This window comes from Pungitius pungitius, chromosome 16 (assembly GCF_949316345.1).
Source record: "Pungitius pungitius chromosome 16, fPunPun2.1, whole genome shotgun sequence".
Taxonomy (NCBI): domain Eukaryota; kingdom Metazoa; phylum Chordata; class Actinopteri; order Perciformes; family Gasterosteidae; genus Pungitius; species Pungitius pungitius.
In genome coordinates, this window is record NC_084915.1 from 9,272,582 (window position 1) to 9,288,731 (window position 16,150).

The following is a 16,150-nucleotide window of genomic DNA, read 5'->3' on the forward strand; positions in this document are numbered from 1 at the left end:
ACAAACGTCAGAGATTGACAGACGCTTTTGCCATTTTTGTTAAAAATACAAGCCGCTAGGGCTTTGAGAGGCACAGATGCACCGGATGGGCCCACCATCGATGCAGCATGAGCGTTTCGTCTCCTCCTTGCCAGTAAAGTCCCAACACATGACACAGCAGGTGGGAGCCCGCCAGTATCAGCTCATGATATCATGTGAAAGGAAGTGGGTTGTTCTGAATGTTCCTAAAATACAGTTTAAGAAGTACTTTTGAAACTATGTTGTAAACAAGGAGCGCACATTTAGACACATACTTCTTTAAGGTGAAAGTTAGGAACATAAAAGCTTTAAGAACATTCTTGCATTTTCTGCATTGCAGCACCGTGTTTTTCCTTCACAAGGACAGCAACGTTTTTTAATCTCTGCACAGACAAAGAAATGTGAGCTTTGATCTGATCCTGATTCTGCCAGATCTCTCGCAGTTGGTTTTTAATATAGTGACTTATTGACTTAGGCACTCGACTGGGATTTGTCATTGTTTTTGTTACCCTTTCCCTGATCATGCTGCTCACAAAATGTACTGGCATACAGGGAAAGTAACGCACGCCCCCCCTTGGGCTAGTGCTTTTGCCGACTATTTAAGGCAAATATAAAAGAAGCCGGAAACCTTTGGTTTCATAATCTTGACAATAGTAAAGCCTTTTGGAGGCATGGTCTTTAAAGGACTGAGTATTTTCAAATGCTCAGGATCAGAAGAACACGGGAAGGCAATAGCACTGCCTGCACCAAGTCCCTTTAATGGAGGAAATTTCAGTCTGTGATTTCAGGGTGAATCATTGGAGATTCATTCAAGGATGGTTCCAACAGACGGTCAGATCAAAAGAAGTTGACACGTCTTTGATGGTAAATCTTCACTGTGCAATATTTTATTGTAAAACATATGTGCTTCAATGAAAAATGGTCTTGAGTAGACGGACATGAAAACACACATCATAATAGGTCAATACCTCAACATCAATCGACATGATGTAACTGTGCAGTTACCCGATGAACTAAGTACACAACGTCATGTCAATGTCAGATATTACATTACATGTCATTTAGCTGACGCTTTTATCCAAAGCGACGTACAATAAGTGCATTTCATATTCTAAGCCATCAGCCACAACTTTCTTTTCGAGCACAGCCGATTTCATTGGTTAGCTGTACCAGTGCTCTGCTAATGGCACTAAACACATCGAGAAGATACTAATCATGAGACCACTTGCCCACATCTGAGTGAGGGTGTGCTGTTCATGCCAGCGGATTGTCCCTCTCTGCGTCTTTGCTCAGGCTCTGCAGCAGAGACCCCTGGAAGGCCGCGCTGCACGACTCGGGGATCAGAAAGTCCAGCAGCAAGTCACAGATGCAGTAGATCAGATGCCTGCACAAGAACAGACCCTTGTATTGACAATATTGTAATATGAAATTATTAAAGAGAGCACATGTATTTATTATTGTACGAAATGTTCTCACTGCGCACAGCTTTACGGAAGTCAACTGAGGCGTTAGGGTACATCTCAATTGTTTCATAAATGACATTACTCTGGGCCTCCCATTCTAAATACTTCCTCCAGTTTTTAAAGGAAATACTGCAATATGACCAAAGCCAGCCTGAGTGTACCCGTGATAAATCAGCAAATAAAGACGTATGTTTACAGACACTTGGGTTGTTGACTCACTTGTTTATCTGATGATCCTGTAAAGACTCCAGCATGGTCTCCAAGCTCAGTCTGTACTTCTCACTCCCCAACATGTCAGCGATAAGCTCTGCCAAAAACAATTAGGCAAATCGAAAGTCAACTAACTTCAGGAGCCTTTGAAAATCAAAATGACAACCATTCAAACAGCTACAGCAGGGACCAGGCTCTGTGCACCTGGCAGAAGCTCCATTAGACAGTCCAGACACTGCTCCTTGGTTTCCTCTCTTTCGGCCACACTGCGCTCCGGCCGTGGTTGAGCAGGCAGCGTGCCCCCTGGCCACACAGCTTCCTGCAGCACTTGAAGGTAAATCACCCAGCAAGGGGCACTGGTAAGGTGGGCAACCCCTAAGTCCAACCATCTGAAACAGAATCAGTAGTTTAATGTAGTAGTGCTTTCGCTACTAGATGTCATCAAATAAACCTGTGCAATTAAATGTGGACACATGCAGACATGCTTTGAATGATTAGGAGGGAACAAAGTTGTGCACACAAGTATTCTTAAACCTCTATGAACCATCCAAGGAGCATGCATAGTGTTTACTGACATGACTTGTATGTTAAGTTAAAAAATGGAGGCCAGTATAATCAGTCAACAATTCCCACAGACTGTGTGGCATAACAACAGTAATTCTAGATTATTGGTGAAAGTCATATTTACAAAGAAATCTGAGAGTGTCTTGCGACAGTCGATTGCTACAAACCACTTAGTGCTTATGAGAAAAGAAGCCAACATCTGGTTCCTCAGCTGTATGAAGGGCAAAGAGAGCCACAATGTCACAATCCAGAAAAAAAAGGTCTGAAGTCACATCATTTTGTGTGTGAGTTGCTGCAGAAAGCCCATAAAAACAATAGATATGGGATTACGGATTACTTAAAAAATGCACAAACTCCTGCCTTCTTTGGGATGCAGAGCACTGTGAGCTGTGTGTGCAGTAACCAACGACTCAAAGGGACACTTACCTCTCAATGAAGGTGCCGAAGAGCAGCCTAATGGTCTTCTGTATGTTCTCAGTGCAAAGCCAACTCCACTGGTCCTTCATCAGCAGACACAAAATGTTCAAAGCAACATCTGCCACGGCTGTGTCTGCAGTGCACAGTAACAAACACGGACACACAATGAATTCACAGGAACACTTAAATGCTTAGAGACAAAATGCATCAATGGTGAAAAGTGACAACTAGAAAAATACTCATCAATGGAGTTTTACTGCACCCTAGTGGTGACGCTGAGTTACTGCATGAAGCAAACATTTAGAGACAAGACTGGTACAATAATCTTATATATATATACAAAGACATAAGAAAGATCAACCTGAGCTGTGAGTTTTCCCTACGGTCTTCCTGTCCATGCCAGGCTTTACCCAGCTCCGCTTGGATGTCTCCTTCTCATTCGGCTCACATAAAAGTACTTCCTGCTCTTTGGCGAAGCTCTCCAGGCCCGACAGCAACATGCCATTTAGGATCTAAAATGAGTAGAGCAAATATGTCAGCCGCGTCCAAATTCCCTTTCATACACACATCTTTCAATCAGAAATGAATACAGTGTGGTAGCTTACAGCGCTGCCTTCACTAAAGCAGTATGTCACTTTAGGGTGTAGGTCAGGTATGTTGAGAGATGGGGAAATTTTGCTTTGGAACCGAAGCCTCCTGGTGCATGAAAAGAAACAAGAATCCAAAAATAATAATTACTATTAATTAGTTAATAAGAATACCAGATGAACAAGATAATTCAGTGTCCTTACATTTAGAAGATATGTCAGTTTTTTTCCTCTAGTAATGTTGAAGGCCAAAAATGTATTCAAATGGCTGATCAAACAACAGGGGCCATCAGAGAGCGTGATTGCGGGTTACAGGTAGGAGCTTCTTCATTATCAAAAGGTCCCTGTGGACGACATTTTGTTCTCAACATGCTGATATGGAAGTCTCACATGTACTTTCTGCTGTCCGTCGTTCTTCCGTCTGCATCTCCCTCCAGGTCCTCCATGGGACTGAGGGGCTCAGGGTGAGGGAATGCTGTCTTCAAAGTGTCTAAAGCATTTTCCATCATCTTTAACCACGGAGAAGACAGGACATAATTAAAAGTTCCAGAAAACAAATACATAGAACATACTTTTCTATGTACCGTAATCTATGTGATAGCTGTTCCCTTCCTCTCCAGTCCATGCTAAGCTAAGCTAACCGGCTGCTGGCTTCAGCTTCATACTGATCAATCTTCTCTTCTAACTCTCGATGATAAAGAGACAAATGGAGTTTCATCTTGAGGGGTGACAAGCTAATGACAGGAACAAGCTAGACAGCATGTCGATTCTGACCTTATCGATTCTTGACTTGACAAATGGCTTTTTTCCAAAATATGTGCAAACATCTGAGTTGAGAGCCAGGAACTCCTGCATGTCCTCGCTGTTGGACGTCTCAGGAATAGAGCTTAATTGCTTGGAAAGAAAAAGTGAAAAAAAGACAACTTTTTACACTCCATGTTATCATTCACGCCCGATCACCCACTGATGACAGGATACACAGCGCAGAGCAGTCAGGTTAACGAAGCCGGGGATCGTCTCCATTGGAGGACGGCCGTGCTCTCCACTCAACCACTGCCACCTGACCATGACATAAGCTACTGCTCCGATACATACTTTAAGGAAGGTGTCCAGTTGGCTTTTGCGGGCTTCAACCTTGTCGTTGTCTGCATTGCCGAACGGTAGGTCCGGGAACATCTTCTTTGGGCCTTTCACATCTGAAATACACGGTATTGATTCGCATTGATGCACCCGCCCTCGTTACACTGACGCTCAATGGTCAATTAAAGAGGACGATAGTCACTTACTCTTGATTACCTTCTTGACCTCGGGTTTCTCCTCTAAGCGTGTTTGCAGGTTGAGAAACTCGCTGTATCTCCTGTTGACGGTGTGACAGGACGCAGGCTGCAGAGTTTCACCGTTCTCTGCTGTAGCGAGCGTCTCAAACTGTAGACCAGAAAAAGGAGGTTAATGTGTGCTGACATGCAGCATATATAAAAAAAATATGGAAGTGTAGGAGGTTGGCGTTACTTTTACAGTGTAGAGAGTATAGGGATGTATGCCTGTGCCACGCTGTTCTTTTGCAGTGACCGTGCCAGAAATTTGCACATTGTGGAGGTTCACAGGCGCAGCTTGGATGTTGTGGGTGTCAAAGGGGCAGGAAGCCAGGCGGAGTCTTCGTGGAGAACATGTTGGAGATTTTTCCTGGGCTATGCCTGCTGGCCACTGGGAGTCCTCGACCACCCCCATCTTAGGCCCGAGATTTTTCAGAGGACCGAAACACCCGAAGGCCTCGTCTTCCTTTAAAGTAATCGCGTTGCAGATGTCTGTTGGAGAACCGCAGTCACAAAAGCCTCCCGTCAGGTCGTCTTCGGAGTCCGATTGAATCAAGGAGTCTAATGAAATGCGTTTGGGATCCGGTGAGTGGGAGTAGTGGTCGGGCGTGACGGAGCAGCAGTTCACTTTGCATGGCGTGAGCAAACCTCCGTGGCAACCCTCTACTTTCCCGACGGACGCCAGGCTGACCGTGCTGCTCGGGGAGGAGTCCTTCTCGCAGATGCTGCTGTGGCTCTGCAGGTCGTCCAGGTCAGAGGTGCCTCCGCTGTTGAAGCTGGCCGCATCAGAAGAAGATAGGGACCTGCAGGTGGTCCAGGACTCGTGCTGGATCTGACACCCGTACAGAGCAACCGCAGCCGGGAGCTCCTGCGGTTCCCTGGACCTGGCGATGACGTCCACGATGGTCTGGTTGAGCCAGTCAGAATCGGACGCCCTGCTTATGAGCGGCAGCAGGACGTTGCAGGTGATGAGCTCCGTGACCATGTAACCTCCGGTCCTGGTCTCCATGTGCGGGTATGGAACAAGCACGTGTAAGATGAGGTTAACCAGGGCCCTCGAGTAGCAGAGCTCGGCGGCAGCGCTTCTCACAGCTGGGTGAGGGGCGTCTACTTGGCTGTAGAGCTGCCAGAGGCCAAAGCTCTGCTTCTGCGTCGACTGTATCTGCCGGGCCGTCATGTAGCTCTGCAGGTGACAGCCGTACAGCTCGAGCAGCCGCTGAACCAGCGCCTTTCGGTCCACTCGGCGCGCGCGCTCCTTCAGCTCCATCACCGACTCCAGCATTGTGCTACGCACCGCGCGCTCAAACTCCCCCTCCTCCTCCGGCAGCAGAGTGCGATACCACGAGGACACGAAGTCACGCACCGCCTTGTGGACGGCATTGTGGATCTCGTTGTTCAACCGCCACTCGTGTTCAGGCGAGTGCACGGGTGGGCTCATTTTGCCAAGAGGCAAAAAGTGTTCCAGGTGGAGGAGGCTGTTTGCGTCCAGCGCGGCGCGGGACCCGAGCCAACCGCCGAGGACCACCAAGAGACTGGTGAAGACGCAGAGGAGCCAGACATTCACGAGGAGATGGAAGAGGACGAGCCATGCCAGCAGCGCTCCGAGGCCCAGCAGACTGCGCTGCCCGAGCAACTCTGATAGAGGCCAGTGATGAGAGGAGATCGCTGTGGACGGCATGCTCTGTTCAGCTGGTGTGGGGTGTCCTGTTGTAACGAGGCCGGTTATACATAGTGTGTCACATAACAAGCACAATGAATAAATGTAGCAAAATCAAAAAGGACCCAATTTTATCAACTCCGCAGTGCAGAAGGAAGTATAAACGTTATTTAGTAACAGAAATACCAACAGAAGTAATAGAAGCCTTACGTTATGCATATGACTGCATGTCATTTCTGCCTCTACATAATCGCACAATTACAATTCTATCCAACCGGGGAAAGACTACTAATGATGCAGACTGGCTGGCATTACTTCGTACTAGACTGATACATTGTCGGATGATCATTAATTTATAAAAATGCAAAGGAATATTAGTTATATTTGTGGTATAGATGGGGATCGTTTCAAACTGATCATATGTGCTTTGTGTCAAATCTTAATTTGAAAAGCAATTAGTAACCATAACTCAGTAACTCAGTTTTTCTCTACTGATTCTAAATTAGAGTCCTTGTCCTTATGTAATTGTAATTAAGTTTGATGTATGTTGTAATCTTCTAGAAGCCATATTAAGCCGTTAGCTATACTCCTGTTACTTTGATTTGAAAGTCATACAATGCACAGTTTATGGTCAAATTAAACCAATTAAACTGCAATGCAACATTAAAATTAGCCTTACCACAGGAGATATATCACATTAGCGCCACCGGTTGCCGTGACAATCTGTAAACCTGTGAGGAAAAAAGTAGATCACAAATGTAATGTAATCTAGCACATGGGGCTAATATACACTAACATATACCGCTAGCCTACAGTCTACTGACATTATACTGCAATTATTAGGACTATTCCTCTTGTAAAACCAACCGCTAGAAAGTAAAAATACATTACCAGGAAGGTTGTAAGAGCTTTATAACACAGACATAAGCAGTCTAGAGCGTCCCCCTCCACCGGGACATTGCTGTAATCCTTTTACAAAGATTATGTGGTTCAGTCTGCAAGTCAAGATAGACACACAGCCCATATGGGAGCTAATCAGCTGCTAGCTAACTAGCTGCTAGCTAACTAACTGTTAGCTGTCCACTTGACCTGACAGATGGCACTCTCAGCCAAGTAAGCTAGAGATAAATAAATATGTCAGCTATATAATAAAATAAAAAATATTTTTTTAACTGTGTGCATACTTTTCATTCACAGTTTTCCTTCACGGGCCCCTTCATTGCCTTGTTTTTTATATTCACCAGATGTCCTTGGACTTCCCCTCTTCACCCACCCTCACACCTGCAGCGGCCTCTCCTAACGGCCTCCTCCACTGACCTTCACACCTGACACATCTCCCAATAACCCACCTGCTTTCCATTTATCTAGATGTATTTTTCAAACTGTTCACACACACTGTTCAAAGATTGGAAAATGATCATTAGTGTCTTTTGGGCTGTAGAAACCGTAACGCCCTGCATAGAGGTGCATTTTATTTTGAAATATGGTCCACATGACCGCAGTCTTCTACATCTATTTCCTTATAAGGTAGTGTCTTCTAGGCTACTTTCTACCCTGCAGTCAGCAGACTTTAATGGATTATTCAACGGGATTTTACTTATACGTACCACCTCCATCATTAGAGGAAGTGCAATTGTGATTATTGGCGTAGCATTAGCTGTTTGTTTGCATGGCCGTGCATGTATGATGAGCGTGTCCCATTGCTCAGGTCAGGGTCGCTGCTTTGAGGTGCCTTCACATGGCGCAGAGCGCACCGCCGCACACTGGAGTTCGGATTCACAAACACACACCTGCAAAATATTGCTCGTGGTTCCCTTCAGTTTGTGAATGTTGCATTCAAAGAATTAGAAATGTAACTAATGACAACCCATATTGCTGGCTCAAGTGTAGCTGCAGATGCATGCACAACTAAAAACTCTGAGTGGATCTGTGCGCCACTCTGGCTTCCAACCCGGACAAACCCCTTGCCGTCATCAATATACTTCCATAAGCTTTTGCAAATCCCACTCTGACAATGACGTTATTTCTCTCATATACTATGGTTTCCGGCATCTCCCTCTGTTTGCTGCTTTTACCTGCATTTCCTTAATCTGAGTAGTCGCGCCAAGAGTAACGCAGTGACAGGTTTAGCACGATCGAACATGGTGGAAGAAATCTACATGATATACTACTTTGTGCACGATCAGAGGAATTCGCGTCTAGTCAGGGAAAACTCAGATAACTCAAAACAGCATCTACCGGGTAGTGATCTTCAAAATGTGCTTTGCGCATGCCCAACCTATTTATATTACGTTTCACTGTTACATAAGAGCGCTGCTGCCTGCGTATAGCGCGGATCTTTGGTCCTGTTACAGTTTCTGCCTGCGTTCACCAGTGAGATGCCTTCTGAGAAGCTCGAGACTTCAGGTAGGTCTCAACTATGTTGGGTATTTTTTTTCTTCTATTGGTGTTATTCAGACGTCATTAAAAAAGGGCAGTCTATTCACCTGGTGTTGGTTTTGGAGCGCTGGTATTGGGACATTTTGAGAGCCATGTGCGACGCACGTCATGCATGTCGCATCTTTACATGATTGAAGAATAAGGGCTGTTATCGTTCTCATTCTATCTGCATTAAGTGGTAGAGCGCGATGATGCGCGATAAGAGACGACTCGGTTCAAGGAAGGACAAAATGTTCCTGTTGAAATCGGAGTCAGGTTTCATATTGAAAAGTTCATATACCAGCCTACAACCCCTTGTACAGGGATATGACTGCAACACAGTTTGATTCGTTTTATCACTGACCATATGCTGCAATCACAATGTACACAGCCAACGTGTATAGGCAATATTTGCAGTACATACACATACTACACACAGTCATAACGCCGAGCATTATATCATCAGACATTTCCCGAAGACTCTTGTCTCTTCTACAGATGTTTGTTTAGAGATTCATAACATATTCTGTGACTTCACATGTGAAGAGGGACAATGCATCGCATTTAAAAATATTAAGGGGAATTACTACATATCTTAGGATATATCTTCCCACATGTTGCCCTTCATGGTGGAGTTTATTTACTGGGCGTTGCCAAGTACCTAAGAACTTCCAATCCAGACATGTTTTAAGACAATAAACCGGCTACTCCCCCTGAAGGTTTAAATAATTATTTTGTTACACAGTCCTAAACTTTTTATTTTATTTTTTCTATGTTTCACACGGTATGTGAATGAGAACAAATGTGAATGTGATTCATAGATAATACGGACCATACAGATTATCTTTTTAAAGTAGAAGCCATTCATAGGACCCAATTCTTAAATTGAATTTGGACCCAATTTAACTGCTGACTCTGGTACTAATGCCAAATGTGAGACAGATTCACCCACAGTACTACCACTGTGTGGGTTGTCTTACTCGCTGCGTGGTAACAGTGGAGCTGAGAGTAGTTATAGTTGCGTGTTAAAAAGGTGTAGAGCAGGTCTGTGTGATTAACACTTGAGACATTGTCACACGGTGACATTGAGGCCCTTATTGTTATTTCTCCCCCTGAGGAAGGGACCTTTGGTCTCACTTTCCCTCACATGAGTGATGCCAAACCTCCATGTTTACTGCTGAAAATATTTACCATGCAAAGTCGAGGTCAGGTAAATGTGTACGGTGCAGTGTATATTTCACTGACATTGACCTCTGACACACTTAAAACACAATACACACACAATAAAAATGCATGATGTCTTATGTGCCCACACAAAACAGTGCCTAATACTTTGATGGTTAAAATATCGCGCTCTGTCAAGTGTCTGTAAAGGTATTGTGGTGTGACACTGCATATTTGTCTTTCCCTACAGACGATGCTAAGCCTGTTGACAATGGCAAGGCAACGGAATTCATTACCTCAGCATTAAAGGGACTAGAGACAATTGAACCTCTGGTGCGCTCGGTACAAGAGACACCAGAGCCGATATCCACTGAAGTACAAGGTACCATCCCCTCCTGGATCAACGGCAAACTCCTGCGCAATGGCCCGGGGAAGTTTGAGTTTGGAAACACACAGTGAGTTGGAAGTACTGCAGTACAACACAAATTAAACAGTTTGCCATCAGCTGTGATTAAGTGTATCTTTTGTCACAGCTACAACCACTGGTTCGATGGGATGGCCATGCTACACCAGTTCAAGATCCACCAAGGTCAGGTGACGTACATGAGTCGGTTCCTGGACAGCGATGCCTACAAAAACAACTGCGAAAAGGATCGCATCGTGATGTCAGAATTTGGTACCTTGGCCATGCCCGACCCCTGTAAGAACTTCTTCCAGCGCTTCCTGTCTCGCTTTGAAATGATAAGTGAGTACACCGTGAAGGCAAATTTCAACTGTGCTGTCTCATTTGGTCAGTGAGGGTCCTCTGAAGGTCCATTGCTGATATGTCAGCTCAGCTTAGACAGCAGGGGATTGAATGGGGAGAGTATGGTTGATCAATCAATCGTTAAACAGCTGTGCTCCGGCCATTGATAAGGTGCCCAGATGCTGCAGTCTTGGTTCTATTCCCGTGCTGCCTTCATGCACTATACGACTATTGGACGTTCTTCACAAAGAGAATAAATACTTTTCTTTCTTAAAGTTTCTTTACTTCACTATGCTAGGATTCATTCTGTACTGTTGAATAGTTTTTCCACCACATCACGGAAAAGGAGGTAATAAAGTATGAATAGATAAAGGACAAGTGAGACAACTGTAGTTGTTCTTGAGTATTGTAGTTGCCTCACTGGGGAAGAATGTAATCACTTTAAGTGAAATATAAATAAAACACTGTAAGTTATTTTAAGCCAGAGAGAAGATCGGGTCAAATGTTTGCATTCTGAGGCCTGCCTCTAAAGTATGAACATGGAACAGAACCAGTGGGGGAAGAAATGGGGCCTTTTCTGTACAAAATGTTCATATTCGGTCAGCCTTGTCTAATGTGGAAGTTGGATTAGACCTTGGACAGAAGGGGACAACTTCCACTAAAGGCCAATAATCCTTCATTTCTCTGTGTTACAGCACCAACGGACAATGCCAGTGTGAGCTTTGTGAAGTACAAGGGTGACTACTTTGTCAGCACAGAGACTAATTTTATGCACAAAGTGAACCCAGAGAACTTAGAAACATTGGAAAAGGTACCATTGTGATCCTCATGGAAAAATAGTTCTTAATGTCAATCTCATTCATTTTATATTCCACAAACAAACACATAATGTGCCTTCGGCCCTGTATTCCACACAGTCATCACTATGCTGTCTTTCTCCCCCATCTCGTGTAGGTAGACTGGAGCAAATTCATTGCTGTGAATGGAGCCACTGCCCACCCACACTATGACCCCGACGGTACCAGCTACAATATGGGTAACTCCTATGGAAGCAAAGGTTGGTCCCCTCGTCCACTTGTGCCACATTAAGGTTTACACAAACCAACTCTCGTCCTCCGTTATAGAAAAATAAAGAATTTAAATCTGACAACCTTATCCTGGCTATTCCAGGAGCCCTGTACAACATCATCAGAGTGCCTCCTGAGAAGACAGATGCCAAAGACACCCTTCAGGGAACCAAAATACTTTGCTCTATTGTGCCTGCAAACAAGTCCCATCCCTCCTACTATCACAGCTTTGGTAAGCAAACCCTCCTGGACTCGTCATTTGTAAGTGAGGCGATGCTGCAAAGCCCTTTGAAACCCTCCTCCTGCTTCCAGCCATGTCGGAGAACTACGTGGTGTTCATTGAGCAGCCGATCAAGATGGACCTGATGAAGATAGTCACATGCAAGCTGAGGGGGAAGGCTATGAGTGACGGCATCTACTGGGATCCCAAACTGGAAACGGTCTTCCATGTCGTTAACAAGAAGAACGGGGAGGTGGGATGTGACCGTTACGATTTGATCACACCTAACATAGGAAACAGTCTCACGGGGTACGGAGGAAATGCACTCGCTTTGGATCCGGAGTCTAATCATTTATTCTGCTCCTCAGGTCATCCCGGTGAAGTACCACACCAAAGCCATCTCCACCTTCCATCAGATCAACGCCTTCGAGGAAGATGGATTCTTGATGATCGACCTGTGCTGCTCAGACGACGGCCAAGCCATCAACAACTACCTCATCCAGAACCTACGCAAGTCGGGGGACGCCTTAGATGAGGTCACTATCACATTATTACATTATTCAACACTCTTTTTTGCAGTAACTAAAGAAAAAATCCACCCTGAGATGAAGTCATTTCTCAGCATTATGGGTGTTGTTCATTTTTATTCCTTTGAATTTATTTTTTTGCTTAATAATTCTAAATTATTTTTCTGCATTTGGTTTGTTTTTTCAAATAATCCATTCATTCATATGTGTACTTACTGTTTTTTGTACTATCTGAACCTTGAGTCTGTAATAAAGAGTTGATTGATTGATGTTTTCCAGTGCTGTTCAAATCCCTCTATGCACCCAACGACAGAAAGACACACTGTAAGAGAGGAACCTGTAAATTCCACCCACAATGCATTGCGCTTGTGTGGTGTCATTCCCAGGTGTACAACACCATGTGCAGGGTATTCCCTCGGCGTTTTGTTCTTCCCCTCAACGTGACCGGTGACACCCCAACGGACCAGAACCTGAACACGCGGCTCTCCAGCTCAGCGACGTGTGTCAAAGTCAGCAACGACAAGGTGAGTGGTTCATAAATATAAATATCTAAATATAATATTGGAAGTATTCTGCTCCTTTACTTGGGTAGACGTAGCAATTTCCTTTGTGTGAAAAAAGGGTTGTATCTGTCTCCAGGTGTTCTGCCAACACGAGGATCTCCATGGAGATGACCTCCACGAGTACGGAGGCCTTGAGTTCCCTCAGATCAACTACGGAAGAAACAACACGCGGCCCTACCGCTACTTCTATGGCTGTGGCTTCAGACACCTGGTGGGAGACTCACTGCTCAAGATGGACCTGAAGGACAATACATTCAAGGTGTGTGTGTGTGTGTGGGGGGGGGGGGGGGGGTTAATGACTGTATGAATAGCGACATTAGATCCTCCTAGAAAAAATCATCCGCTGTGTTTATTTCATGTTCGAATTTTGAGCAACATCCAGAATTCTCCCATTGACAAATAATTAAAATAATGAATAATAGCAAAGATGTCAAAATGCACAGCTCTAAACACTGTTGTGTTTAGTTGAAGTTAAATAATTTACATCAACTACTATAAAATAGAGGTTGTGTTTGTGTGCTCAGGTGTGGCAGCAGAAGGGTTTCTTCCCTTCAGAGCCTGCGTTTGTGCCGTCACCTGATGCCGTGGAAGAGGACGAAGGAGTCATCCTCTCCGTGGTCCTCACCCCCTCACAGGTAGGACTCTGTTTCACAGGTAGAGGGGACATGACGAGAGGGTTAGAAATCACTGTGATTACATCACTGTCAGTATGTGCCACTTCATTATCTGTATAACAGCAGCAGACCTGTAAGTGCACCATCATCTTCTCTTCCAAGTAACTAACTGGACACGTAACGCATCATCAATATTCATAAGGGAGATTAAACATGCATTAATTAATTGACACGGAATTCTTTTGATAGATTTTCATATAACAAAGGAAAAATTTCAGCTTCAATCCAAATGTTCAGCTGCAGTTGTCAATCAGCAACTTTGAGAGAGTTCAGACAAGACCAAAAATATCACTTATACAATCAATAAAATTCCCACATTCACATTTTTTAAACGATTCAGTTATAAATGGCCTCTGGTTTTTAAATATACTGCAGCATGTATGTGCACTATCCTCTTTAATTGCCTTATTGAGCCACATATGTCAACTTGTGTAATAAGTGCCTAATACTTATGATTATGATGTTTGATGTTTTGATCTATTTTCCTTCCAGGATAAAGGAGCATTCCTCTTGGTTTTGGATTCAAAGAGCTTTGAAGAACTGGCAAGAGCTTACGTGCCTGTTAACATGGCTTATGGCTTCCATGGTACCTTCGACGCCTCTGCATAACCCTGTTTCTGTTACATACATTTCTTTAATGAATGTAGTAGCAGCAATACGTAAAACCACTAATTCCCACTATAACCACTGTATTTCTGGTGCGATATTTAAAGAAAGGTGCAGTGTTCTGTTTAGCCGTGCCTCCACTCGACTCACTAATTATACCGGGTCCTGTTCCTTCAGAAAGTGTTGCCTCAGCTCAGCAGGGATCATCGGATCGGCGTAACAACAGCGTGTAAAACGGCTGTGACGTCCTCTTAAGAACCTTAAATGAGTCTCTGAATCATCTCAAAGGCTACCAAACCAAGGAACCCCTGCACAGATGTAAGGTACATTTTGCAAGCCTTTTTTTTAATCATGGTGGAATGCATTACAGGTCGCGGTTGCTATGGAGTGTAGCTTGGGTATTATATGCTGCACACTGCATAGGATTGGGTGGTATCCAGCAGTTTGGTGTGTTGCACTACTTTTCTAAACAGATTTTTGGTTTGTAGTAACATACAACTGTAGACTAATGACCCCCAATGAACCAAAGATACTCATTATGTTTAATAACTATTGTTATTGTATATCTCTGGACGACTAAACGTCGGGCATCAAACTTGTGATTTTCAGGTCACACAATGCTTAAACCACCACAAGTGTCAAACAAAGCTTTTCTTTTAACACATTTTTTGGTTACTTAAACAATGTTTTGTATATTGTATTTTTTACAGAGTTTATACTCATTTGACAATGTAATAACCTCCGTTATTGTGTGTTTCCAAAGTTATGGTGCATCAGTATGTAAAAATGCTGTTTCATAACTTGATGATTAATATTCCATTTAGTGCATTATACTGAAAAAAATGGAAAGTTATACATTTCGGTTTTGAAACTCTAGAAAACTTAATCTCTAAATGGTTTGAAAGTTCAAAGCCAAATATTGGTTAATAGTGTCACGGGGCAAGAGTTAAATCATGAGAAATAGTTGTGTTTCTTAATACGGATTCATCCACAGTGAGTCTAGAATCAGGCCAACGGCACTGCAGCAGATAATAGACCCATGAAAATGATCTTAACGTCAAATGCTCAAAAGACATTTGTTTGAGAATTTTCTTATGCCAATACACTGTAATGTACACATGAAGACTGTGAAAGCACTGTCCTTTCACTCCTTAGGTACATTTTAATTACATTTTAATTACATATAGACATTTTGCCAAACCCAAGGTATATTCTTTATATATATTATTCCTGAGATTAAGTTTCTATAAACTGTTTTACTGGAGAATTTTAATCGCTGTGTGAGTAACAAGTGGACCAAAGCAGCTTAAAGCTGATTTGAAACTAATGTGTTATGTGGAAAAAAAAGGTAAACCAATAAAACTTTGTGTTAATGTTTTGTCTTTTTGTCTGCTGCAAGAACATCATCCACTAGAGGGCAGCACGAGATCGGATTTCAGCCGCCTGGGTCCCTCTAAATCAGCAGAGTCTGTAAATGAACTTAGTTATTTATAAATTAAAAAACAATAGAAGAACAAAGGCTCAACGAAAATGACTTGTGTGATACATTATCTTGATTGTGTTGCAATTGCACAACAGGAAGTCCTTGGGCTTGTGATTAGCAAGAATGCAACTTCTCCCTTTATTGACCGAGTCGCCCTCTCTGTATTGTAGCAGCAGCCTATTCTGCTTTCAGCTGCATCAGTGAGAATCTCAACCGTTCCACTTTAATGGGCGCAGTTTCTGAAAAAAGCTGGGCTAAACATGGGCACACTGGCTATATAACAGGGATCCAACCTGCAACCTTATCACAATTGGACAGTCTGAAAGGGCCGGCCCATCCTGTTATTCAAAAAACGTGCTGCACGCACTGGAGGAGACTGGCATTGACCCTCAGAGGGGTTATGTCCAAATCTGTGTTCCAAACAGCTGTATTCATGCAACACTTAAAATGGAAA

General features: G+C 43.6%; 2 protein-coding genes across 7 annotated transcripts; one reads left to right on the plus strand and one right to left on the minus strand.

Annotated features, from left to right (window-relative positions):
- Nucleotides 1–795: 795 nt before the first annotated feature.
- snx19a (sorting nexin 19a) lies at nucleotides 796–10,002 on the minus strand. 6 transcript variants are annotated; one of them, XM_037467045.2, is made up of 13 exons: nucleotides 8,716–10,002; nucleotides 6,909–6,960; nucleotides 4,769–6,276; nucleotides 4,546–4,684; nucleotides 4,355–4,455; nucleotides 4,034–4,153; nucleotides 3,650–3,768; nucleotides 3,278–3,368; nucleotides 3,034–3,184; nucleotides 2,682–2,805; nucleotides 1,896–2,080; nucleotides 1,701–1,788; nucleotides 796–1,402 (listed from the first exon to the last, which is right to left on the minus strand). In XM_037467045.2, exons 3-13 carry the CDS (start codon nucleotides 6,248–6,250, stop codon nucleotides 1,273–1,275), a joined length of 2,730 nt encoding a protein of 909 aa, XP_037322942.2. In that variant the 5' UTR covers nucleotides 6,251–6,276; nucleotides 6,909–6,960; nucleotides 8,716–10,002; the 3' UTR covers nucleotides 796–1,272. The 6 variants fall into 6 exon arrangements, with proteins under 6 accessions (XP_037322942.2, XP_037322944.2, XP_037322941.2 ...); XM_037467047.2 differs by lacking the exon at nucleotides 8,716–10,002 and adding an exon at nucleotides 8,305–8,466; XM_037467044.2 differs by lacking the exon at nucleotides 8,716–10,002 and adding an exon at nucleotides 7,121–8,361.
- Nucleotides 8,499–15,586, plus strand: LOC119215150 (carotenoid-cleaving dioxygenase, mitochondrial-like). The gene is made up of 12 exons (XM_037467048.2): nucleotides 8,499–8,635; nucleotides 10,062–10,266; nucleotides 10,345–10,556; nucleotides 11,252–11,367; nucleotides 11,511–11,613; nucleotides 11,727–11,855; nucleotides 11,936–12,096; nucleotides 12,212–12,379; nucleotides 12,757–12,894; nucleotides 13,010–13,192; nucleotides 13,458–13,568; nucleotides 14,100–15,586. The coding sequence occupies exons 1-12, from the start codon at nucleotides 8,608–8,610 to the stop codon at nucleotides 14,214–14,216; spliced, it is 1,671 nt and encodes a 556-aa protein (XP_037322945.2). The 5' UTR covers nucleotides 8,499–8,607; the 3' UTR covers nucleotides 14,217–15,586.
- The last annotated feature ends 564 nt before the right edge of the window (nucleotides 15,587–16,150 follow it).

Bases quoted from the DNA above. Each gene is read 5' to 3' on its own strand.
- snx19a (XM_037467045.2), bottom strand. From the start codon at position 6,250: ATGCCGTCCACAGCGATCTCCTCTCATCACTGGCCTCTATCAGAGTTG. The intron at 3,769-4,033 runs GTCAGAATCGAC...CCGTGGTTAAAG, and splicing joins TCAAGTCAAGAATCGATAAG to ATGATGGAAAATGCTTTAGA. The intron at 2,806-3,033 runs GTTGATCTTTCT...TGTGCACTGCAG, and splicing joins AGGGAAAACTCACAGCTCAG to ACACAGCCGTGGCAGATGTT.
- LOC119215150 (XM_037467048.2), top strand. From the start codon at position 8,608: ATGCCTTCTGAGAAGCTCGAGACTTCAG. The intron at 10,557-11,251 runs GTGAGTACACCG...TCTGTGTTACAG, and splicing joins GTCTCGCTTTGAAATGATAA to CACCAACGGACAATGCCAGT. The intron at 11,856-11,935 runs GTAAGCAAACCC...TCCTGCTTCCAG, and splicing joins CTCCTACTATCACAGCTTTG to CCATGTCGGAGAACTACGTG.